This window comes from Citrus sinensis, chromosome 3 (assembly GCF_022201045.2).
Source record: "Citrus sinensis cultivar Valencia sweet orange chromosome 3, DVS_A1.0, whole genome shotgun sequence".
In the NCBI taxonomy this organism is placed as follows: Eukaryota; Viridiplantae; Streptophyta; class Magnoliopsida; order Sapindales; family Rutaceae; genus Citrus; species Citrus sinensis.
In genome coordinates, this window is record NC_068558.1 from 28,362,626 (window position 1) to 28,389,629 (window position 27,004).

A 27,004-nucleotide genomic window follows, 5' to 3' on the forward strand; every position below is an offset into this window, starting at 1 on the left:
GCATACAGCCCATCAAAAGAAATTTTCACGCAACGAAAACCGCCGCCAATGCTTTGGTCGAAGAAATAATGTCAAAGTTCATTCAAATAATCTTAAATCCTCAATTATTTAATCTCCCCCAGAACAAGTTAAAGTAACAAAACTTCACATCCACTCTCATTTCAGGCTCAAAGCCACGTCTCAGCATTTTGTCAACCACCTTCCATCCACCATGGTTCAGCCAAGCTTGCAAACAGAATGCCATCAAATGCGGCTGTGTTCTGCCAATGGAGGAAGGATGCTGACAGAATAATGCGGGGAAGTACTGCACTCATTGAGGAAAGAAGCTACAAGAGAATTGGCACCATCTCATATTTCATTTAATTCTTTGCATGTCTAAGAATGCTACTTGATAACAAGGACGACTAGAGAGCCGCTAAGCCAGATCCAGGTAGGTTCCATCATCAGCTACTGCAGGAGACCACCAGTCATCCCAAGGTTTGTCCCCATCCAACGTAGATAGCGTATGAACAGCTATATAACCGAATAGAAGTGTGCAGAAGTCCATATGAATACCCTGTGTTGTAGCTCTAAAAGATCTGGACTCTGTTCTGACAAAGGTTATACCGACACAAGGGGACTTTTCTTTAATTCTCGCATGATGTGTGAACACACAGATAGAGAAGTATACAATAATTTGAGATCACGGGTTTGTTGTTCAACCATTGTTCATGTGTCAAATCACTAGGGTAGTGCACAAGTGTTCCAGCACTCCAGGCCTGTTACAATTCTAGCTATCAGGCTTCCATTGGATGCCAAACAGTTCATTTGTACATCAGGCTATTCTACGAGTCGAGCAGAAAGACACATGGGGCCTAATGTGATAACAAGGCACTCTAAAGAACTTCTAAATTCACAGAATTTCCTTTGAATCCACCCAAAATTTGGTCAGTGCCGTAAATATACAAAATGCCAGAAAGGAGCAGGATGGGTTCAAACCAATACAATTCTTCCCACTGCATCCCAGATCAGGTAGAGGGATAGCAACAACTGTCTCAAGCAAAAACAATGTTTTAGCCCAAAAATCAGCCAATAACTTAATGAAAAACAACTTCTCATTGAAAAAACTCAGAATGGAATGAAATTCACAAAAAGAGCCCAAATTAAAAGTAAAAATAAGTGACCAATAGCAAGGTGATAAATATTTTCTTGAGCAAGCAAGTAAAAGCAGCACTGAGCTCAGAATAAATAAATAAATTAATTAATTAAAGGTTCGATCAGAGCATCAAGCAAAAAGTATTGGACATACAAAATATATCTTGCTGACTCTGATTTGATGGGGAGGGGTAGCAACTATTACAGACCCCCAAATTTGACATCTACAAATCAAAGAAAGTCCCTCTACAACAGTCCCTGGGAGTAAATCAGGAAATTATGAACTAAACCAATCAAGATATCTTACTTATCCTTTTCAGTTTACTTGAATATTTACATGTTTACTATATGTTTAATACTTAACTACTGAGAACTATAATCTTCCACATTATCGAGTAAGTCAGATCTCAATCTCAATCTCAACCAGATATCAACTACTTTGGCAATGAAGAAACTTCTATAGATATATTACTATTTATAAAGACTCGATGCAGGGATTTCCCAACAGATAGATGCTTGAATACCTAAAGAAGAAGTTAGGAGAAGTTTATAAATTAAGACTGGGGGTATTCGTGTATGAAAACACACAAATAAACATTTATATAAACTGAAAGAATTATATGCATCATCAGCAATTGAGTACAAAATAAAAAAATAATAAACACAAATACATAAATCATCTGTTCATTCCCAAATAATAATAATAATGATAATAAAAAGTCTTCAAACCAATACTGCAGCAACATGATAAAATTAATATAACTATATCAGCAATCAAATAGACATTTCAATTAATTACAGGACAAGTGGTAACAATAAATAACTGCCTCCGATCAGGTTTCACAGTCCAGAACAACGACAGATATGCTACTTTTACAATTAAAACCACAAACAATTTTCTACGATACAGAATGAAGTACAGCTTTCTCAATTCTAGCCATGGGTTGGCACACCTATGGAAATTAGTTAAGAACTGAAACAAGCTTATCTTACCTGAACCATAACAATGTACCACACTTTTACTTTACACGAAAAAGAGTTCTTTTCGACTAAGTGACATGATAAGCATCAGTAATGTCGATTACTAGTGTTATAGCGGCCAGATCTAGAGCGACTAATACTATCCAATGTTGCCCCAAAAACCCTTCGACTGTAATCATAATTGGTAACATTGAGATGTGTCTCATACCCATTACTTTCATGTGATACACCAGGGGGAGGCGGCTCTGAATCAAAAAGAAGGTTTCTCAGCAAAGCACAAAAACAAATACAATCAAAACACTGTACAGAAGAAAAAGGAAGAAAGAGATCACCTTCGGAAGAATAATGACGGGGACCTGAAATCCTCATCGAATGGTGAGAAATTTCCGTACCATTAACTGGCACGGGTACTGGATCGCTCTTAGATTTACGAGACGATAAAGGGGTAGTTGTCATGGATGAGTTTTGCGTGTTTTTGTCTTGCCCAGAAAGCTGTTCATTAAAGTCTATGTCAATGCAAAAAGCTTCAAGTGGGACATTATAAACATGATTTCACTGTTTGTTTAAACATTGAGTTAACCTCAAAATTCTCCAGAAAGTCTCTAAAACCTTAATAATTAACACAAAAATCCTCTTTAACATTTGTTGGAACCGTCTATCAAATTTTAAAAGGAGTAACACTACATATGCAAAATTCGGATATCCCAGTGGATAACTGCCGTATCAACTGTATATCAACCTACTTGAAAGTATAATGTTATACTCCTCAAAACATTGAAACAAATGTGCAATGTCTCTAGATAAGCTGAGTATAATAACTGTGAAATCATTGTTTTCACTGAGGACCCGAACGAAAAAAAATTGCAAAGTGTGACATTTACTCATGATTTTAAGAAAAATAAGGGACTGGATGTCATTATCCCAAAGCTAAAGAAATTGGGTCTATTTGCATTTCAGCCAAAACCTAATGAAATTATACAAATATGGGAAAAAAAAAGGGTTACGTACAGCAAATCTGAGGGTTCGATTGTAGAGAGTGACAATGCCGGAAAAAAGCTTAATGGCATAATCGGCGATCTCTTCGGATTCGTATTCAACAAAGGCGAAGCCTTTTGGTTTATCAGTTTCCTTGTCTCGAGGTATATATAAATCAACTACTCGCCCTGCTTGAATTAGAATATCGTAAAGCACTCTCTCGCTCACTTTCTCATCCAAATTACCTATAATAATAATATTATTAATTAAATTCAATTAAATTAATAACAAAAAAGAAAATTCAGAAATCGATTTTGGAAAAACTGATGATAGAACTGAGATTTGAGAGGTTATTTTTACCTATGTAGACGTTGCAACCGGAGTTGGAGTTTCCCGACATGATTTGTCGTTTGTCTCATGAAACGACGTCGTTGGCGGAAAATGAATTTTGCAAGCACCCAATCAGCTGATACAGAGACTGTGGCTGCTGTTTTTATAGAGAAAGAGAGGGGTTGGAATCACCGACTTCGATTAGGTATCGGGTTTGGCTACACCTGGCCAATTAAGTAATGCCACGTTAAATTAAAGCGAAAAGGAAATTTATGCGGCGTTTGTATTTCTTGTACGAATTGATTTTTTAACTCTTTAGATTTTAAAGTCTTTTTTAAATTATTAAGTAACAATGTATATGATGGGGCCATTAATTACTCTTACTACCCTTACACTAGATGGAAGTTCTGGTAGCGATTTAAGCCTCTTCCTATCCCCTAACTTAAGATTTTTAAGCTTAGTAAGATGACTAATGGCTAATGGCTCCCTCCAGGTAGCAATTCAAAATTGTTACCGGCCGCTTAGATTTAATTTATCTATTGATAATAAGCGGCAGCTATCACTTGGGATTGATTTCTTCCCTTGGATAACAGTCTCTAAGATCCAATTTCGTTAAAGAACACAAACCTGAGATTCTTCTTGGCCTCAACATTTCAGGGAAGCGTAAACACCAAGAGGTTGAGGATCTTTTTGCTTCGCACCCACGAAAATATATCGCTTTAACATTCGTCAAGAGAAAAATGGATGACCCTCGTTGTCTTATAGCCGTTCCACTTAAATCAAGCTCTTCCAAGCTTTCTACTTTCGCCAAGTTCTCTGGCTCAGTTTTCGAGATTGCATGTATAAATAGCTTGTTGTCTTTCATTGAATTAATAAGAAACATCTAGAATTTCCAGAAGAATTTTCCTCCATTATCTCAGCTGCCAAACAACAGCTATAACTCAATTTCTAATAATTTTCACATGGGAGTCGGAGACACAAATGGCAAGCTCAAGCAACATAAGCACAAATTCAAACACAATCTCTACAAATCAAACAAGACAAACAACATTTTCTTTCATTACTCCTATCAAATTAGATCGATCAGACCACATGCTCTGGCGAAATCAAATTCTAGCCTGTATAAGAGGAAATTGGCTTTAAGGATACATAACCGGAGAAAAGGCAGCCCCAAATCAGTTCATTGATTCATCAAGCTATGCTGGAGCGGTTGCTGAATCTACTCAACAGATTGAAAATCCTAAGTAAATTGTTTGGAGATCTCAAGATCAGACATTACTTAGCTGATTGCTTAGCTCTATCACTGAAGGTATTCTCAGTCTTTTTCACTCTTGTAACACTTTATGACGTATGGAGAACATTGAAGAAAAAGTTTGGAGTACAATCAGAGGCCAGGGTTCTTCAACTTAGATATGAAATGAATATCATGAGAAAGAGTCACTAAGCATAGAAGAGTACCGCTTAAAAAATGAAACAAATAGAAGGTAATTTGGCATGTGTTGGTAGTCCTATTTTTGATAAAGATCTGTTACAACAAATTCTCAATGGTCTTAGAGTTGGTTATCTAAATTTGGCCACTTTCATTACTGCTAGTAAGTTAGATTATGATGATGCATATTCTCTGTTGTTTACTCATGAGACATGACTTGAACAAAGTCAGAACAAAAAAACACATGTTGCAAATTATGCTAATTTTGCTAACCATAATAACTATGGCATGATTAATGCCTATCATGCCCAAATAAGAGGCAATTCCAAAACAGGTGGATATACTGGAGGATTTCGGGACATAACAGTGGAAATTCAGGCGGGAGAAGTAATTTTTGTGCTAAAAGATGCATGATTTTCAATTATCATCCCAAAGGCTTTCCTTTTGATATTGGTCATTATAGGAATAGTCTTGTCAGAGGACAAATGATTGGGAGTAACAAACTTATGCATCTTGGAAGAAGTCAATTTGGTACTGCTTCTGGTATTTCAAGTGTGGAAGGAAATTATGAATCAGTTGTATGCCAAATTTGTTTCAAATCTGGTCACACAGCTGCAGAGTGTTGGCACAGATATATAGAAAATTATGTCCCTCAACAAACAAGATCTTATAACAAGGACAGAAATCAAAGATCAGCTTACATGACTTGCTTTGATCCTTCTTCTGAAAATTATTGCAATTCATATGATGATTCATGGCCAACTACTCATTTTGGATCAATACCAACTTATCCAATGCCACACATGCATTGTCCACCTGGATCTTTATATATGTCAGACTCAATGAGCTTGCCTGGAGCTGCTTATGTTGCTAATTGTGAAGGACCTGCAGATGAAGGTTGATATCTTGACAGTGGAGCTGCACATCACTTGACCAACAACATGGCAAACATGCACGTCAGAGATGAATTTAAAGGTGATGACAAAGTTATGATTGGCAATGGTGAAGGTTTGCCCATTACACACATTGGTGATGCTTCTCTCAATTTTAAAGGTTTTAAAGCACAATCTGTATATACACATATTTTGCTTAAGGATATACTACTTGTTCCATCCATTGCAAAGAACCTGTTAAGTATTTCAAAACTTACTACTGACAACAATCTATCTGTTGAATTTCTCAGATCTATTGGTTTTGAGAAGGATTCACTGAAGGGGAAGGTTCTGCTACAAGGTATGGCTGAGAAAGGGTTGTACAAATTGCTGCTCAAATCTTCTCCACAACCGATATACAAGTCTTTTCTATCTCATAGTCAAATAAACAAACCCTTGTCTATGTTGTCTTTCTTTCTGTAACTAGCATTCATTATCCTAAGAAATGTTTTCAATCTTAACCAAATGTTTATACTGCATCATTCAGTAAAGTAACTCTTTTTCACAGAGGGTTTGGACATCCTAATCCTCAAAGTCTGATGCATTTACTCACATTCATCCTCATTCATTATCTTCAAGTATTCATAGTCAAGTAACAAAGCACTTTTGTGAAACATGTCAGCTTGGTAAATTTCATAGAATTCATTTTTCCATTACTGAAATCAAAACCAAAACTGCACTAGAACTTGTTGGCACTGATCTATGGGGCCCTTCACCAGTCTATTCGAGAAAAGGTTATAGATATTATAGATATTATATTAGTTTTTAGATGATCACACCAGACACCTGGATCTATCCTCTGAAATTGAAATCTGAAGCACTGGAAGTATTCAAACTGTTCAAGCTTTAAGTTGAAAATCAATTTCAAACAACAATCAAATACTACAATCTGTTGGGGTGCGAGTATAGACCATTCACAAAATTTCTAAATGAATGTGGTATCCTCTTTAGACACTCTTGTCCATATACACATCACCAAAATGGTCTTGTTGAGAGGAAACATAAATAGATTGTTGAACTAGGTCTATTCGCACAAGCTAAACTTCCTTTTCAATTCTAGTGGGGATGCCTTTCATATATCAATATATCTCATAAAATAGATTGCCTACTTCTACACTTAAAATGTCTATTCCATATGAGAGGTTATATAAACATAAAGCTGACTGCAACATGCTAAAGTGTTTTGGCTGTGTTTGCTATCTATATTTAAGAGATTATAATAAACATAAATTTGATTATCATACATCTAAATGCATCTTTCTTGGTTACAGTTCATCTCACAAAGGTTTATAAATGCTTTCATCCTTCTCGACACACATATATAGCTAGACATGTTGTGTTTTGATCAACATTTATATACGTTCTCTTCAGATCCCAGTTTTTATGCCACAAATAATTTTGTCAGATTCCTGTTTCAAAGTTTCTCCAGTTCAAGCGTTTCAACTGTCCACTTTATCTGTCCCAACCAATCTATTAAATGACAGCAATGAATCTCTCTCTCAAACAAATACCAATGGTAATGACATTTCCCTAACTGTGGATGCAGCACAGGCAAATAATTCAAATCAATTATCTTCTACATTCCCATATCCACACAATGTAAGTAACCCTCACACACATCTTATACTTTTTCTTGTTCGTGATACTTTGGTCAGTTCATCTCCAAAAATACCTCAAAGTTCCCCCAATATACAAAATACCATGCCTCACAACCATCACCCTATGATCACTAAAGGGAAAATAGGTATCTTTAAGCCTAAGTTGTATACTGTAGTATTGGTGCACAAAGAACCTGATACTGTTCAAGAAGCCATAAATGATGAGAAGTGGTTTCAAGCAATGAAGTAAGAGTATGATACACTGATGACAAATGGTACATGGTCCTTAGTACCAAAATCTGACAAACAGAAGATTATTGGCAATAAATGGGTATATGGGGTGAAGTATAATACTGATGGGAGTATAGCTAAGTACAAAGTAAGGCTAGTAGCTACAGGTTTTCAACAAATAGAGGGAATGAACTATTTTGAAACTTACGGCCCAGTTGTGAAACCAGCAACAGTGAGAGTTGTGCTAAGCTTACTAGTAATGAATGTATGGCAAATCAAGCAAGCGGATATGAATCATGCATCTCTGAATGGTAACTTGACAGAGGGACTATATAGAAATCAACCTGAAGGATTTATAGACCAGCAAAGACTAGATTTTGTTTGCAAACTTGACAAAGCTCTCTATGGTCTCAAACAAGCTCCTAGAGCATGGTTTGACAAATTCAAAGGATGTTTTATACAGTGGGGATCCAAGAATTGTAGATCAGACACATCTTTGTTTCTAAGGAGCAACACTTCAATAATCTTAGTCCTGATATAAGTAGATGACATTCTCATTACAGGGCCAAATTGTGCTGGGTTGGAAAGTTTGATCAAACAATTTAGCTCAATTTTTGCTTTAAAGGACCTAGGCAAACTGTCCCATTTTCTTGGCATAGAAGTTTGTATGATCAAGACAGTATCTCTCTCTCTTAAAGGAAGTACATTAGAGACTTGCTTTCTAAAGTAGATTTGTTGGAATGCAAAGGTGTCAGCACACCAATGAATAGTGGCAAAGATTCTAGATTGCAGAATACTATTGAGGGAGAAATGGGCTATGATATTGACGACCCTAATCATTACAGAAGCATAATAGGAGATCCTCAATATTTGGTGTTAATAATACCGGAAATTGCTTATTTTGTACACAAGTTGAGTCAATATGTATTCTCACCAACACTTCAACATCTTATAGCTTGTAAAAGCATGCCGAGATATTTGAAGGAAACACAAGACTGTGATCTTAGATTTGTCAAACAGTACTCTTTCAAAATCACAACATTTACAGATGCTGAATGGGGCAGTGACTTAGATGATAGAAAATCCATTGGTGCTTATTGTGTGTATTTAGGCAATAAATTAATTTCTTGGTCTTAAAAGAAGCAATCAGTAGTTGCCAAATCATCGGCAGTAAGGGAGTATAGAGCACTTGCATTAGCAACATCAGAAATAGCTTGGTTAAAGTCATTGTTTCTTGAGATGGGACTTTGTTGTGAAGACAAACCAACTGCATAGTGTGATAATGTTAGTGCTACTAAGCTTGCTAAAAATCCAGTATTTCACTCAGCTACAAAAAACATAGAAATTGATTTACATTTCATCAGAGATAAGGAGTTAGCTGGTGACTTAGAAATCGTCTCTATACTAAGTGCAGAACAGGTTGCAGATATTCTGACTAAACCTCTCACTTCTCTTCATTTTCATTACTTGAGAACCAAACTCAATGTACATTTATGTCCCTTGAGTTTGAGGGGGCTATGAAGAAAGCACACTATGCTGAGTTACAAAAGAGAAGCAAATCAACTGTCAATGCCAAGTCAGCAGCCAATTCAGAAGATTCTGTTATGCAGCCATGATAGTTTCACGTGCTCCCTTTGTGTGTAACCATTTAGATTTTTACTTTGATTAAATCTGTTAATTAGATGTAATGTAGAGCATTCAGCCATTCATAGTCTAAGCAGACCAAGAATTGCTTGTGGAGGTGAGTTGTAACGAAAATCGGCCTAAACATCCGCATGACATTGTATACACCTAATCCATTCAATTATTCTTGTCAAACAGTAGCTGGGTCCTGAAATTCATAGCAAGTGGGCATTTGCAAGTCATTGGAACTTATTAAAAAACCTCAGAATTTCCAGAAAGGTAGTAGTCTGATTAAGCACGAATGCAAATTTGATTTGATGAAACCGTGGGAACATTCTGAACAACGTCTTAGAGGCATTGTTTGCCTTTGATCCAAGCAGAGCACTTTCTGGTAGCTAAACTGAAATAAAAATAAATAATGTGAGCAGATACATCATGACTCTTTATTTTTGAAAAAATAAAAACATGCGTCAATCAGCTTGATTTAATGTAAACTAGTTATTTATAACTGTCTGCCGTGAACAATAGACATAAAAATTAGAAGAAGAATCATTGGGATGCGAACTTACTGATAATTTTCAGAGAATGCTCTTTTTTTGATGTTTATGGAATAGAAACCTTCAAATGGCATTTCAGCTTATGCATGGGACATGAAATGCAGCCTATGGTAGTAGATGAATGTTTGTAGACTTGAAAAACACAGCAAAATACAGGAATCTGAAGACATTCTTATTGTTATTGAAGAATCCATCATTCTGAGATATGATTCTCCCTGGAATTTTACTTTCAGGAAAGACTTTCAAAGTATAGTCTTTGATAACCACTCGGGCAGTAGCCCGAGTGGCCAGGGCTGCTGCCCTCCAACTTGGAGGGCAGCAGTTCGAACCCCCACAAAAGCATTGTGGGGGTATTTCCTTCCTCAATTAATTTGAGTGAAGGTAGTCTTCTCCCTTACCCATGAGTGAGGAGTAGACACCCCTCGAATATTTGTGAGGGTTAAAATCTGGGCAGAGCTCCATTAGCATTGATGTCAGTTGGTCCCAGTAATAGTCTGATTTGTAAATATCAGTAATAGTCTCATGTATATGAGTTGTAATCTGAGCAATAGTCTCATGTAATCAAAAAAAAAAAAAAAAAAAGTATAGTCTTTGATTTGATCCCGACTGCAATCAAGAGAAAAAAAATTCCATAACATTACATAATTTTTTAGGCGTAAGGCTTAGCACATTTGAAAGAAACAGAGTGAGAAAGCAGACCTTAAGATACTCTTTTAAGACTGAAAATGCCAAATCATTGTAACCGAGCAATTTCAAACACTGTGGACAGCTAAAATAAGAGTTCTATGACTTGCATAATTTATATACATCTGTTAATGCTCCCAACGAACCATAACCATTTACTTTAACTGTCCATATAATGGGTGAGAGTTCAGGCCGAGGTTGAAGCTTCTTGCGTTCCTGCAACTCGAGCTTTTCCAGCTTAGAAACACAGTTATGCTTGGTGGTGGCGAAGTGCTGTAGAAATAATAATAATAATAATAATAATAATAATCATCTATCAAGTGCTATGTATATGATGTAGAATAAGCTGGCTGAGTTAATTAAAAAAATTCAATCAGATTTCAATAAGCTAGGCTAATTACTTTATTTTGAAAAGGGCTAGGGCTGCGAAATCAGAAAGTTGAATAGGAACTAAGATCGCTACGTCTGCGGCTTCCTTCCTTATAACCGATGCAGCTGACTGATCTACCACTCAAGCAAAGCCCCTTTTTCCGTTCCTCACAATGCAATTCATCAATTATGACACCAGCCCCTTCAAGTATGCTGAAAATAATCACCATAATTGACTCTGAATCAAGCATCTTTCACACGAAAAGGAGGGAATGGACAGTGAAGTCCTCATCTCATTTGAGTTCAAAGCCCCTCTTCAATCCCTGAATTGAAATAGAAATAAAATTGTTCTTGTAGTAAAATTAGTGACTTTCAGCTAAATCTTAAATGCGTACCAAACTATATATGTGCAATAACAGTGAGGGTACAAAATGAGAAAGCTGCGCGAGAAAATATATTAAGAGTATAAAACAGAGGATTTGTTTCAATCCTTTAATATTACTCATGAATTCAAGGCTTCAAATTTTATTTTGAAAGCCGCACTTTATTCCCAGCAACCAAAAAGGAAAAAGATTTTACTAAACTTTCCAATCTTTCTCTTTTTACTCCAGTGCATTTATTTTTCCACATTTTCTCACAATCCATGCTCACTGGATTTTATTATCAAACCTCAAAGAAATTCAAGGAGCTAATCTGAATGCAATTTCGATCCATGGAAGGCACAATCTGCACAACTTTTTATGGTATTGTTTGCTTTTGATCCAAGCAAAGCATTTTCTGGTAATTTAGCATGAAAAATATGTTTGCATGAGTAGATACAATAAAAAATAAAAAGTGAATAAAATAACTGGTGCAAAGAACATAAACTGAAATTGAGATGCATACTTACTGATAAACTTAAGAGAATTTAAGTAGGTTTTGTCCTTTTATTCAAGTTCTCTTAATCTTTTAGATTGGGGTTCCTCCTTATCACAGCAGCCACTTTCACTTCCACTGGCTTCTACACTAACAAATTCAGTAAGGCTTCGCTTTGATGTTGTGGCTACAACCATATCTGGTCCAACAAAGTTCAGATGGAATTCACTAAGATTATAAGCAGTGAAGTGAGTCCATTGGTTTGTTGTTTCGTCAAACTCCTCCACTTGGTGCATATAAACAGGATGGAAGCCACACCTCTTAACCTTCAATCTGGGGCCCGACCCAGATCGAAACGACAACTCAACATAATTAGAATCAAAAAGCCAATTAATATCAGAGCAGTGTTGACGAGACAAGTAGAGTAGCCAAAGATGGTCTGACACGGCTTGACCAAATTTCTCTCCAAAATCAGTAAAACAGCCCGTAGAAGAACCCTTCACATGGCAGTGCAACTCATGTGTGGTATGAGGATGTGAAGGTCGTTTAAGGACTTGAAAAACACAGCAAAAAACATATCCCACCACCTTATTCTTTTTATTAGATTTTGAAGGCCTTATGAGAGTTATTGAGCATCCATCATTCTGATACATGAACCACTCTGGAATTTTACTTCCTGGAACAACAATGCTAAATCTTGATTTTGACACTGCCTGAAATAACCCCAAAAAAAAAAAAGAGAGAAAAAATTCATTTGCATGATTTTTAGGCATGATATTTGGAACAGCTGAGAGTGTGGGACTGACCTCAAGGTACTCTTTCAGCATTGAACACGCTAAATCATCGTTGCAAAGCAATTTCAAGCAGTCTATACAATCAATGAATATGTGCTCCCACTTGCATAATTTTAGTGTATCTGACAATTTTCCCAACGATGCACAGCCATTTACACTGACACTCACTATGTTGGGTGGAAGTTGCGGCAGGGACTGAAGCCTTTTGCAATCTTCTAACTCTAGCTCTTCCAGCTTAAAAAGAAGGCTAATGGTTGCCGGTAGAGAAACAAAACTGTTTTTACTCAAATATAACTCTTCTAATGAAGATAAGTTGCAAATATCCCTTGGGATTGCTCCTTCCTGTATATTACAGTCACTAAGATCCAATTTTGTTAAAGAACACAAACCAGACAGAGAAGACAACATCAAATTGAAGGGGAAGCGCCAAGAGCATGATGTAGATGATGGGGGTCCTTTGCACCCACGAAACGAAAGTTCTTTAAGATTCTTCATGAGAAAAATAGATGATGGAGGTTGCCTTATAGCTGTTCCACTTATATCAAGCTCTTCCAAGCTTTCTATTTTTTCCATATTCTCTGGCACATTTTCAAGTTCAGAGCAGCCAGAGAGACACAAAGTTTTGAGAGATTTCAAACCATTTATACGGCTGGGAAGTCTCACGAGATCTTTGCAGTCACTCAAATTCAACAATTGAAGTCCAGTCAAAAGTTCTATCGAGGATGGAACTTCTGTAATAGAAGTTCCATCTAGAAAGAGCTCTGACAAATCTTCCATACTTCTCAAAATCTCTGGAAACTTCATCAGTTTTGAGCAACCAGAAAGAACAAGTGTCTTAAGAGATTTCATAAAAACATTGCCTGGAAGAGTGGTAAGACTTGTACAATCTTTCAGGTTCAATGTAATAACCTTCTTGTGAAGCACCAAAGATGGGTGAATTTCATGCAACCTTGTACATCCTTCAAGAATCAACTCCTCCAAGTTTGGGACCCCTGTGAAGTCTGGTGTCTTAATCAGATGCTGTGAATGACTGAGTTTCATGACTTTCAACTTGTTTAGAGGCTGTTGAAATCAAAAAGGATACTTCTTAATTCACTTTATACTTGGAAAGGAATGGCAATATTAAAAATTATCAACAATTATTCCCTGAAACAACAGAAATTAGTGATGAAATGATCTTACTTTGAATCCCGTCCACAATTCTTCAATGAGGCTGTAACACATGTTCAGTTCAAAAGTTTTATCCAATTGCAAATTTGATGGCAAAGATTCTAAAGGATATCCATGCCATTCAAGTAATTTTAACTTGTTAGAGAGGTATTCAAGGCCTTCAGGAAGTTGTACATTACGGATTTTGAGCAATCTCAGGTTGATCATCTTCGAAAATGCTTTACTAGGAGCACTTAAATGTACCTCCTTATTGGGAGAGCAGTGATCAATTACTATTCCTTCAACTATTTCACTTCCCTGAAAAGTATAAGCAAATGATAAGTGAATAAAACAATAATGTAAAGATGTTGAAAGGCCTTTAGAGATTTAGGCTTTGTTTAGTATTAAAGTACTAACTATAACTTTGAAATAAAAGTTGATAATGTGTAGTAAATATGTCTTTTCAAAATAATAATTTTTATATAAATAGTAAAGATAATATTAATTTTTCATTATATAAGTGTAGGATCAATTCAACTTAGTTTTTAAGATACAGCAACTAGTGTTTAATAACACTCTAGTAAAAGTTACAGCTACTCAACAACAATACCAAACAGGGCCTTATTTAATCACTTACTGTGTTTTCTATCAACACATGGCAGACTTCTTCTTCCTTCCATAATCTGCTGCGTTTCCCAGGTTCTTCAGGGGATTGTCTTTGAACAATTTGTTGGCCTAATTCTTGTAGCAAATCATGCATCCAAAGTGTGTTGTCATTTAAAATAGTTATTAGAGATTTGTTAATAAGAACTTCTATTCCAATGACTGGGGAAAAATCACATCCATCAAGAACTTTTGTTACATAATCTCTATCCTCCAAATTAAAGAAACATGCAACATCAAGAAATATTTTCTTCTCTGAATGTTGCAGTCCGTTAAAGCTTATTTCAAGTACACTCATAATCTGATTTGGAGGATCTATCTGTAGTCTTTTCAGGGTACTTTTCCATTGATCCAAAGATCTACCATTCAAAAAGGAACCCAAAACTTCGAGAGCTACTGGAAGACCACCAGCATACTGTAGAACACATTCAGATAGCTGTACACATTCTTCTGAAGGCTGCTGGGATTTAAAAGCTTTCATGTTGAAGAGTTGAAAAGCTTCATCGTAATTTAGACTGCTAGGCTTATACACTTCATCCATTCCATGTGTCTTTAACAGATGTTCATCTCGTGATGTTATGATGATCTTGCTGCCTGAACCAAACCACTCACGCTTTCCGGCTAAATACTCTAATTGCTTTATGTCAACCACATCATCGATAACAAGAAGAACCTTTTTGTGTTGCAGCCTACTTGCTAAAATGTTCATGCCATCATCAACATTCCATATGCTATTATCTGCAAACTTTAATAATTGAGAAAGAAGTTGCCTGTGAAAAGAGATTACACTACCTTCTTTTTCAGATTTTTCTCTAACATTGGCAAGAAAACTACTCCCTTCAAATTCATGAGAGATTGTGTCATAAACAACTCTTGCAAGAGTCGTCTTACCTAAACCTCCCATTCCGCAAATCCCTATCATACAAACATCATCATTAGGCCCTCCGTCTATAAGAGACCTCAATTCTTTCAAGCGTGAATCTATTCCTACTAGCTTCTTAAGAACCTCTGATTTTACAGGAATTTTACTTGATATCGCCTTGACAATATCTCGAATAAATTCTGACTCATTCCTGCAGTTAAAGAACAAAGAAAGATCAAGTCTGGTTAAATTAAAGTGAGTGTGAATGTGGTATTAAAGAAATTCAGATATAGAAAAAACCCAAAATATGCAATATTCATTGGATCAAATTGAAGCAATTAATGTAACATGTTATTACATATGGCTAATCTTTAGGTGTGTTCATGTAAATAGCATCCATTTGTACCACTTTCTTTGCAAATATACAAATATGAAGCTATTATTTCAATTAGTACACATCATATCATGGATATATTGAATAGATGATATTTAATTGAAAACAATATACTGATTAAAGCCGTTTAAAATGATACACATAGTAGTAACTATGGCTACCTGTACTTCTTCAATTCCCAGCCAGAGATATTAGCCACCTCTTCCAAAGCTTCTCTCCACTTTTGCACCTTTTCTATATTCTCTCTAAAAACTTCTTCATGTTTAGAAAAAGCTTCTCTAAAACTTCTTGCCTGTTTCCTTACCACAGTGGGTTCAACATCATAGAAAATTGGAAAAACCATTTGTCGATGATCATTTTTGTTCTTGCATTGAACAATCTTAACAAGTTCATCCAAGCACCAAGTGGAGGAAGCATAGTTTTGTGAGAAAACAATAATTGAAACTCTTGAATCTTCAATTGCCTTAAGGAGTCTTGGTGAAATGGAGTCTCCTCTCTCGAGTTCTTTGTCATCCTTGAATACATAAATTCCTTTTCCATTCAAAGCAGCGTAGAGATGACTTGTGAAGCTTTTACGAGTGTCTGCTCCTCTAAAGCTTAAGAAGGCATCATATGTCCAATAAGATACATTTTGGATGCTCGAGGAAGCCATTATATATTTTTTTTCCTGACAATTTATGGGAAAGAAAAAAAAAATAACTCCGTGGAACAATATTATGCAAACAACAAGATTCATCCGGAATTATGGATTATCTCGAAAGTGTCGAAGCTGCATACACTAAGAGTTTTTGGTGTGCTACATTACATTAAATTCATATTATTAATATTTAATTTTATTATTTGATTTAAATATCCTTAAATTTATAAATAAAATTATAACTTATTATTTTAATAAATAATTAAATGATAAATTACAAAATTATATGTAAGCAAAATTCTTGAATCTTCACTAGAAAGAATAAAAATAAAGGCTATAACTAAAGATCAAAATTATATGTAAGCAAAGAAATCTTGAGAGAGAAACTGAAAGTTTTCCATTTCAACCACCTAATGAAAATGGACATAACGTATAATAATTGTATTCTTTTTTTTTTTTTCCGACCTCAATGGTGTAAGTGAATTTGATAAAAAATAATTGACAATAAATTGGCCTAATTAATTTTTAAAGTAAAAAATTTACTAAAATAGAAAGTCATTAAACTTGACAATGGTTCTGAATTCAAATTAATGATCTTGTTCTTAAACAAACCAAACTGATAATCCATCAGCATCTCAATTACTCTCTTTACCAAAAAGAAAATTAAAATTATACATAATTAATCCCAAAATGTAATGGCAATTTTTCCATATGCTGATTGGCGAGTGTGCACTCCGATCTCCACTTAAGCAAATCTTAATTAGAGCCTCAAAGAGAAGCCAAAGAGTACTTTATTCAGAATTGACATTATTCAAAACTTTCTTTCAATTTTTTTTTCTTTTTTTACAGTCAGGGCATGCAAATTAATTGTGAAAAATAAAAGAGAACTGTCTAAGGTAAAACTTACAGCTTAGGGAGTGTATCGCAGGAAGCCACTTAATTGAACTCCAATGAAGTATTTGACTGGAAGAAGGCAAATATATTTCATCTGGTAAAAGCAATCAGCGAATTTCGTAGCTCAGTGTTCTGCTGTGTGTTTTCAGAAGCCTTATTGGTCTCCTATTTCCAAAAGCTAAAAAGTCTTGGTCAAAACGAACTTTCATAATTATTGTCACGGTTACCTTTACCCCATGAAATTTCCTTGAAGTTACAAAAAAATGTTACTTTCCCAACACGCGCGTGAGAATTGGGAAAGCACTCTTTTCTTGAAGTTACAAGAAAATGTTACAAGAAATGTCGGGATTTGATAATTAGATTGACTTTATGGTAGGCCCATGATGATCAAAATAAATATTAAATTTATATTTATTGTTATGATTTGATAATTATAAATATTTAATTGTAAAGTTGATCTAATTTATCCGCTGCCTTATTACACATAGGTGTCTAGTTATTTTCACAATTATTTTACATGATATCATTTTCTTAATATTTTTAGATCGTTGTAGCACGAGCTGGTGACAGAAATGTGAAGATTGGACATGTGGCAAACGTTGATTAAACAAGTGAGTCGTGATAAATAAAATAATATTCGAAACTCCTTTTTAAATTTTTTATTTTCAGTCTTAAACCATATTGTCAAAAAAATTGAAACCACGCGGTATCATCTAAAAAAAAAAGTAAAATAAAACCAAAAATAAAAATTTCTGAAATTTATGGGTAATTATATGTGAAGTGGCAAACTTTTATTGAACAATGCTAGACATACAAAATTGGGATATATAAAATTTATATTTCAATTAATGGTGGGATCCTATATGTCCATCAATTATTGGGTCATATATTTTTATTATATAATAAAGTCAGTTAACTCCTTATGAACATTTTTTTTTTAGACTTATAGTACCAGGGAGATTTAATAATATATAAGAAAAGAATATCACAACTAGTTGGAGGACTCAGTGAACCTCAGCCCCAACATCTGACGTATAAACTTGGCAACAAGATTATGAAAAATAATTAGAATTAATCTCTAACGAGATTATATATAACATGTCTTATCCTATATGTATATTATTCTTGATTCATCTAATTATTTTTTATTATTGAAATGTACTCGTCATTGACAAGTTTATAATCTTCTGGCAATTGAAATTATTTCAATAGGCTTTCTCTTGCCCAATACGAACTCTTTTATTACTATGTTCATCACCAATAAACTCCTGATACTCGTACCTCTTTAACTTTTTATAAAAGAGTTATCTTAGCATTAGACAAATTTATAAAAAATTTATCCCATCCTATGCTTGGTACTTGCACAAAATAATCACATAAACCTAAGAAAACTTATCCCATAACCCCAATAGAATTTTTTAGGACTAATTCTATAGCTCAAGAGTATATATAAGTTTATGAATATTACAATTATATCAATATGTAGTTTTAATAATAATATAAAAATGTCTTAATTAAAAATATAAACAACTAATAATGCGAAAACTAAACTTACTAATTGATTATTAAAAAGAAATATTCAATAAATTTAAGTTAATTTACATTATTATTTATTATTATTCATTTAAGTATTATTACAAATATTATATTAATTTAAAATAAATAACTAATAATAAAAATTATTTATTTATATAAAATTACGTAAATTTTACTTAACAAAATTTATATTATTATGTTTAATTTATTTAAGTATTATTATAAACATTACAATTTGTTTTTTTTTCACATTAACTATAATATTATTTTAAATTTTCTTTATAATTCTATCATTCTTAAAATCATATTTACATATTTTATGATTAAATTGACACAAAACATGCAGTAACTTTTTAATTATTTTCAATTAATTTAGTTCAAAAATTATATATAAAATTGTCCAATCCTTCATTACACCAAACATGAAATAATACTAATTTATAATCCAATTCTATCGTATTATATCCTATCCAATCCAATCCATTCTAATATAGCATAGCAAACATGCCCCAAGGCATTGAAGGTCGTGAAAGAATAATTTAAATTTATGAAAACTATAAGAATATATGATCCTTTGTTATAACTCATTAAAAAAAATTTAATTTTGAGATATTTAATATATTTGAGCTTTGATAAATTAAAACATATAGGGCAACAATATATAATTAAGTAAATAGTAGTTGATCAATAAATAAATTAATAAACGACTATCAATTTATGAAATTATTTTTTATTTTTGTAAAAAATTGTATCGAATATTAATTAAACAAATTAAATTTTTAGTTTTACAAATGGCTACATTCCATATATTTTATTTAAATAAGTAAAAATTGTGAATACAGATTTTTCAAAGAAGTATTTTGTTTTTTTAAAATATATAATGTTAAGTAATTAGATCTATTTTAACAAGTGTTGGCAAATAAAACTCTAGAAAATTAATTATCCTAATTAACTAGTTCTGAAATCACTATTAATCTATTACTATTCATGCGATATTGTTAATGGTGCATTTACTAAATGGGAGTCGGAATGAGATAGAATTAGAATGAGGAATTAAAAACAGAATAAGTTGTTTACTTGAGCAGAATGAATTGGAATCATAATGAAATACATTTCTATTGATGTGTTTTCTTTATCTTGTAATAAGAATGAACTATTATAAATTACTGAAATACCCTTTGTTAATTGTTGTCCCTAGTACTATTTGTATCTATTATAATATTAACATTAATAAGAATATAAATAATACTAAAACTGAAAATAATTACAATAAAGACCAATAACAATTAAAATAATAAAATTAATAAATTTTATAATAAATATAATAATAACAACAACCATTCATCAAATAACAAAAAATAAATCATGAAAACAGTTACCAAGCACGATTAAATGAATATAAAATTCTACATTTTTTTTTTGTCCGACAACATTTATGGAAAATTTTGAATAATCATGCTCTGCATTAACAAATTTACTTCAATTAATCTTATAGAAATAAAATCAAATTTCTTTGTTTTTATTTTTGTTGTATAAGTAAATACAAATTCAGAAAAAAACTAGAAATAAATACAAAATATATAGCTGTCGATCGGTGGTGAGATAGATGGTGAAGATTGCACGGTAAAGATGAAGACGGCGAAAATCCTAGTGACCAATTATTACTCCAAAAACGACGAGCTAAGTAGAGATGACTAGCAATCCTATGCCCAAACGAAGATGACAATGACGAGCCCAAACGAAGATGACTAGCAATGACGAGCCCAAACCAAGATGACCAATGATGAAGTGCCCGATCCTGGTGCTGCAATTTCGGTGCTGCGATCCTGGTGCTGCGATGGAGGCTTGTTTTTGAGGGTTCGATGAAGAATTCAATCTCAGTGCTATGATCCCAATTTTTTTTTTTTTGGTTATTTATATTTGTTAATTTAATGGAAGGTATTTTTGAAATATTGAAATTTTGATGGGGGCAAAATTGGTACTCCTAGGTATCGAAGACTGATTCCTAACCTCCTTGGGAAGTAGTCTCCTATTCCCCAAAACCAAATTCGGAGGGGTCTCACCTATTCAATTTGATTCCCGCTCTTAATTTATGAAGTAAATGTTGTCAATAATTTCGATTCTAGATTCTAATTTGAATTCGATCTCGGTACTATGATCCTAAATGTCTGCTTTTAATTTTTTGCTATTTATATTTATTACTTTAATGGAAGGTAATTTTGAAATATTGAAATTTAGATGGGGAAAAAATTTGTAATCCAAGCAATCGGAGACTGATTCCCAACCCCTTTGGGAATTAGTCTCTCATTTCTCAAAACCAAAATAAGGGTGTCCCACCTATTCGATTTTAATTCCCACTTTTAATTTATGAAGTAAATTTCATCAATTATTTTGATTTTAGATTTTGATTCCATACTCTAAAAAGTAAACACGCCATAAATGTCCAAAACTAGACAATCCCTAATACAAGGAATAAATGAATTACAATATTATTGACAAAATGATGCCAATAATAAAAACCCTAACATATAACATTTTAAATTTTTGAATTAATTTTTTTATTTTTTACAATGGGCTTCTCAACATATCAAATTGAGTTCATTTAGCTCCATATCAGTGAATTATTGATTTATGTAAAAAAATCATGAAAAAGGGGTCTACGGGATAGGTTATATTATTTATATTGGTATTAGTATTAATTAAAAAATTTTAAAGTCAATATTTTACTTACTATATTCAAAGTATATTATGGTTAAAAAAAAATTGTAGTGTTTATTTTTGAAAACTCAAGAGTCTTTGTAGCAAATTCCTCTTTGGAAGTGTTAGCATCCTTTTCGCTGAAAAAAGAAATAATTACTCTGTAGATGCCATGAAAATTGATGTTTGGATTCAAAAGTAGTTGTTCGGCTCTTAGCCCATATACTAGACTGCTGATTCTCTATTCCAATTCCGTGACTTGGTATGGATAGATATTTTCTCTTATAAATATGCATAGAGTAGATATATCTCTCTATTTTACTGAGGTGATAAACTTCTAATTATAATAAATCAGTATTCCAAAAAAATAAAATAAAACAAATGAATAATTAATATGGGGTGATGATACTTGAACTTACTTACTGTCCAAATCCATTATTATAAACAAACAATAATTAAATAAATCAAGTATGCTTATTTTCTTCTCGTGTAGAGCACAAGCAAAGAAAAGTTTTTAAGGTCGTACCCTCTCTTCGAAGTTGAGCCTTTTCTAATTTGGGTGCCACTGCCCCCGAAACAATCGCTTCGATTTTTAACATTAGAAAAAACTGATCGGTATATATGAAAAACAATGAAAACCGAAAAAAATTAAAAAAATACAAATAAATTTACTGTTTAAAACCAACTATAAACTTCCATTTGTCATAATTAATTATTCAAGTAATTATTAATTTTCATAAATTCTTCACATGGCAATACTATCCTAGAAAATAATGTGCTTCTTTAGTTTATTCAATAGCCTAAAGAAGTGCCGTTCGATCATCTTCCAAGAAATTGTTTATGAAATATAAACTATAAATATAAGTGCAGTAATAAGTATATACAGACCCCCTTGTTTGTCCTTTAGTTAAATGATCCCTTTTGAGAAATGTAGCGGATGGGAATAATTCGAGTAGTCGGTGATGTTTGAAAATTAAAAAAAAAAAAAATGTAGTCGGTATTCGGTACAGACAACTATTAAATAAACATTACAACAGATTGGTGAAAACTTATTAATAAGAGTGGGATCAGTGATCTTTGGTCTTAATTTTAATGTAAAACTGAAAAAGAGATAAAACGCCTTTCACACATTTGTTTAAATAGTCACATAAATTTTTTTGATTTAATAAATGGTTGGGAAAAATGTTTTTTTCATCTCTAAAGTTTGATGTAATAGTTCATTTCATTTTTATTATTTAAATAATAGTCAATTTCATTCCTATTTTTTAAACAATATCTCAAAATGCCCTTTCATTAATTTACTGTTATTATACTATATAATTTATTGAGGGTAAAATAGGATTTCTAAATAATGATGAATTATTTTAAAATAAACTCTCTAACACAAAAAAAAAAAAAAACTAGTTTTAAGGATAACTTAATAAATAAACAATAATAACATTAAATAATATGTCAAATATATATTTAGGAATAAAAAACATAGATTTCACAGGCACTAGAGTATTTTTTTTTATCCTTTAGTTTATCCTTAACTTTCATATGGGTGAGATAAATAAATAAATAATCAATCAGTACTGTTATTCTATCAAAAGTAATTACAAACTCCTTCATTTACTTAGAAAATATACCCTAAATACATAACAACATATATTTAAAAATACTACCGAATAAAATATACTGCATTGGATTGTATTTTTTTTAAATCTTTTAGCTTATTCTTGATCTTACTATAAACAATAATTCCTGACTGAAAAGAATTATTATTATTATTGTTGTTATTATTTAGCTGACTTCATTAAAATAATAATAATAATAATAATAAACACACACATGTTGTAAATTCTTTAGTATTATTATTTTTTCATTAAGTTATCTTTAAATTTTAAATTTATACAAAAATTCAGATGCTTTTTAATTATTATTCAGATTTTTATTTTAGAAATCTTTGCATTTATTCAAATGAAAATCCTATTTTGTCCTCAATAAATTATAGAGTAAACTAATTGTAAATTCATGAAAGGTTATTTTGGACTATTGTTTGAAAAATAAGGATGAAACAAGTTATTGATTAAAAAATAAGAGTGATGATACAGCCACAAACTCTTGTACAAATTTATGTTGTACAAACTAACGTGGCATTAGTTCATTGATTGAATAAAAATATAAAATAATAAAAACAAATCATGTGGGCCAAGTGATATTTAATTCAACCAATTTTATCATGCCACATGAGTTTGTATAAAATAAATTTGTACAAGAATTTGTGGCTCTATTATTACTCAAAAAATAAGGATGAAATGGACTAATATATCAAACGCTAGGGATGAAAAGAGCTTTTTTCCTAAATAGTTATACAAACCCTTTTTCAATAATTACACCCTTAAATTATAGTCAAAACTTTTATAATAAATATGAATACAATATTAAAATAAAAATACTAACTAAAATAACACATTAATACAAATGAGATATTAAAATAAATATAATTAAAAAATGAAATATATATGTCATATAAATTATTTTAATATTAAGCTATTATCAACATCTCTCAATAGATTTTATTAAAACTTAAATCTATTAATCCAAAAATTAATTTAAATTTATTCTATTATAGACATAACTCAAAAAAAGTAATATAAAATATATTATAAATAAAGTGTGAATATAGATTTTGTAAATTATTTGAATGTTAAATACGTTTATTTTATATTATTAATCTATCAAACCAATTTATTAATATTAAAAAAATTAACAAATTAATAATATTGTTTAATATTAAAATTATTTATAATATTTATAATATTTTATTTATTGGATTATTTAATATTATATTTGCGTGTGTTATAAAAATTTATTTAAAGTCAATTTCTATGTTGTTGTAATCTAAGAATATAATCTTTAGAAAGGGGTCTATGTGACCATCTATGAATCAAGATGACCTATGTCATATTTTAAACAAAACTTGGAGGCATGGGTGGTTTTTACCAAAAAAAATAAAAATAAAAATAAAAATAAAGACTTTAAAAAAATTAATTTGATTAAAGGAACTATGGTTTAGAATTCGTAAGAGCATAAACAAATATCGTATTCAGGGCATCAATCTTTGTTATCCACAACTTATTATTATTATTATCATCACCACCACCACCACCACCACCATTATTAACAGTTACAAGAATAAGAATAAGAATAATAACAATAACAATAATATAATAATATTTTAATTGAAGACAAAAGTAAAATTATGAAGTTTAGGTGGGGTAAAATTTGGAGTTCATAGGAACAAGAACTTGGCTCCCAACTTCCATAAGAATCAATTTCTATTCATTAATCCTAGAAACTTATAGGCCCCACATATTTCATTCTCTTTCTCTCTTCTATTTTAAGAAGTAAACACTATTCATCATTCTCGTTTCAAATTTTAATTTCAAAATCCAGCTAGTAAGCACACCATTAATGTATCACACGAGAGTAATAAGAGTAGTAAGAGGCCGGCAAGTATGGGTTTGGAATTAGATTTATCTAAGAGTGTAAAAAACAATTAAATTGAATAACTGAGTTACGTAAGACAAATATTCATGTAAAGCAAATGCTGGAATACAAAACTGCGAGTAAACTTACCGCTATGAGCGCGTGGGAGGCACTGAAAGACGATGAAATTCTACTTGCTAGGTTTCTTTCAAAGAAATCAGTTAAGACGATTTCATGTTTTCTAATTAATTCCTCCTCTTTTGCTTGCCAAAAGCAAGTCTCGTCAACAATAATTAGAAAAGAAAATTGTAAAGAACGGCTATGGTGTACGGTGGTGAATGGAATCAAAGACATGGTCAACTGTAACAAATGCTTCAGTAACCGAAAGTCTCCCAAACACCAAAAGCAACTGCCTTATGTTTAATTATTTAAATAATAATAATTTAGAAAATTCTATGATGCCATGATTAAAATCACGGCATCAATGCCGTAATTATTGTGAACTGTTAGATTAAATCAACGATTCACAATAATTATAACATAATAAAAAATTTTAATTAAATTATATTTAACCAGTTATAAGCCGGTTAAGTACTGTTTTAAAAATAAAATTTTACCAGTATAAATTTAAAGGAAAAAAAGGATTTACCTTTTAAAAGAATAAAAAGATATAAAGGGAAAATTCAATCCCTAATTAACGAATTGCTAAAGAGAAAGTCACACTCAGAGCTGCGTTAACTTTCGTTCGGGTTCGTTAGCGATACGTCTGCAGATACCAGCCATTCTTGAGTTGATTTTCTATCTCTTTCGAACTCTGAGTCTCTACTGTCGCTGCCTCCGTCTTGGTTTGGCCATCGTTAGTCGTCACCTGTGCAAGGTAATATTAATTCTTGACTTTTAACTTTGAAGAGTCAAAGGTTTCATGTTATGCTAAGCAATTTAGTTTTCTTTGCTTGAATTTGCTAAGCAATTTGGTTCCAGATTTCTCATTCAGTTTTATACTAACTGATATAGTATTCCTTTTGTGTACCCAAGAATGAATTTTCTATTTTATCAATAATCATGTCCTCCCACCATTATATCCTCCGTCGCCATCATTGCTCCCACTTCACTCCCATACAACTCAAAACGCCATCATTAAGAAAGAGGTTTTTAGAAAAGCAAATTAACTGTAAATTAAACAAACAAACTGTAATCCACACATAGGATAGCTTGACAGAAAAATAAGTAAATTTATGTTGGAGTTGAAAATTGGTCTTCATAATTGGAAGAAATACAAAAACTTAAACAAAACAACATAAAGCTCGTAAATTCACATTAAGTATAAAATGAAAATAAAAAATTGTAAATCATACATAGGACAAGAAAATTGATGAAAGAAGGGTAAATTAATGTTGGAGTAGTAAATTGGTCTTCAGACTTGTAAGAATTACAAAAATCTAGAAAAATAACATAAAACTTGTAAATTGACATTAAATGTGAAATGAAACAAAACAGTTGTAAACCACACATAGGACATGTAATTGATGGAAGAAGGGGTAAATTCATATTGGAGTGGTAAATTGATCTTGAGACTAGTAAGAATTACAAAAATCTAGAAACATGACATAAAACCTGTAAATTGACATTAAATGTGAAATAAAACAAAAAATATGTAAACCACACATAAAACTAGTAAATTGATGAAAAAGGTGAGTAAATTAATGTTGGAGTTGTAAATTACAAGAAGAAATTGTAAACAAAGTAAAAACTTAGAAAAAAGGCAGAACTAGTAAATTGACATTAAGTGTGAAATAAAACAAAAAATATGTAAACCACACATAAAACTAGTAAATTGATGGAAAAGAGAGTAAATTAATGCTGGAGTTGTAAATTGCAAGAAGAAATTATAAACAAAACAAAAACTTTAAAAAATGACATAAAACATGTAAATTGACATTAAGTGTGAAATGAAATAAAAAATTTGTAAACCACACTTAAAACAAGTAAATTGATGGAAAAATTGGTAAATTAACATTGGAGTTGTAAATTGCAAAAAGAACATGTAAACAAAACAAAAACTTAGAAAAATGATATAGAACTTGTAACTTGACATTAAATGCTCAATGAAATAGGAAATGTGTAAATCACACATAAAACTAGTAAATTGATGAAAAAAGTGGTAAATTAATGTTAGAGTTGTAATTTGCAAGAAGAACTTGTAAACAAA

At 32.1% G+C, this 27,004-nt stretch overlaps 2 protein-coding genes across 8 annotated transcripts; both read right to left on the reverse strand.

The window, feature by feature from the left end:
* Positions 1 to 12: 12 nt before the first annotated feature.
* LOC102612062 (uncharacterized) lies at positions 13 to 3,618 on the reverse strand. Of its 2 annotated transcripts, XR_008052858.1 has the most exons (5): positions 3,451 to 3,618; positions 3,124 to 3,335; positions 2,448 to 2,607; positions 2,128 to 2,360; positions 13 to 1,029 (listed from the first exon to the last, which is right to left on the reverse strand). XR_008052858.1 is itself a non-coding variant. In XM_006478392.3 (4 exons), exons 1-4 carry the CDS (start codon positions 3,488 to 3,490, stop codon positions 2,203 to 2,205), a joined length of 570 nt encoding a protein of 189 aa, XP_006478455.2. In that variant the 5' UTR covers positions 3,491 to 3,618; the 3' UTR covers positions 1,902 to 2,202. The 2 variants fall into 2 exon arrangements, 1 of the variants encoding a protein (XP_006478455.2); XM_006478392.3 differs by lacking the exon at positions 13 to 1,029 and having other exon boundaries at positions 1,902 to 2,360.
* A 6,746-nt stretch (positions 3,619 to 10,364) lies between these two features.
* On the reverse strand, positions 10,365 to 17,272 carry LOC102612361 (TMV resistance protein N-like). 6 transcript variants are annotated; one of them, XR_008052855.1, is made up of 8 exons: positions 17,105 to 17,272; positions 15,722 to 16,227; positions 14,279 to 15,377; positions 13,675 to 13,959; positions 12,505 to 13,554; positions 10,876 to 12,411; positions 10,490 to 10,747; positions 10,365 to 10,396 (listed from the first exon to the last, which is right to left on the reverse strand). XR_008052855.1 is itself a non-coding variant. In XM_052436438.1 (6 exons), the coding sequence occupies exons 2-6, from the start codon at positions 16,210 to 16,212 to the stop codon at positions 11,770 to 11,772; spliced, it is 3,567 nt and encodes a 1,188-aa protein (XP_052292398.1). In that variant the 5' UTR covers positions 16,213 to 16,227; positions 17,105 to 17,272; the 3' UTR covers positions 10,376 to 11,769. The 6 variants fall into 6 exon arrangements, 1 of the variants encoding a protein (XP_052292398.1); XR_008052853.1 differs by having other exon boundaries at positions 10,376 to 10,747; positions 10,876 to 11,166; positions 11,733 to 12,411; XR_008052854.1 differs by having other exon boundaries at positions 10,376 to 10,747; positions 10,876 to 11,620; positions 11,733 to 12,411.
* Positions 17,273 to 27,004: the final 9,732 nt, after the last annotated feature.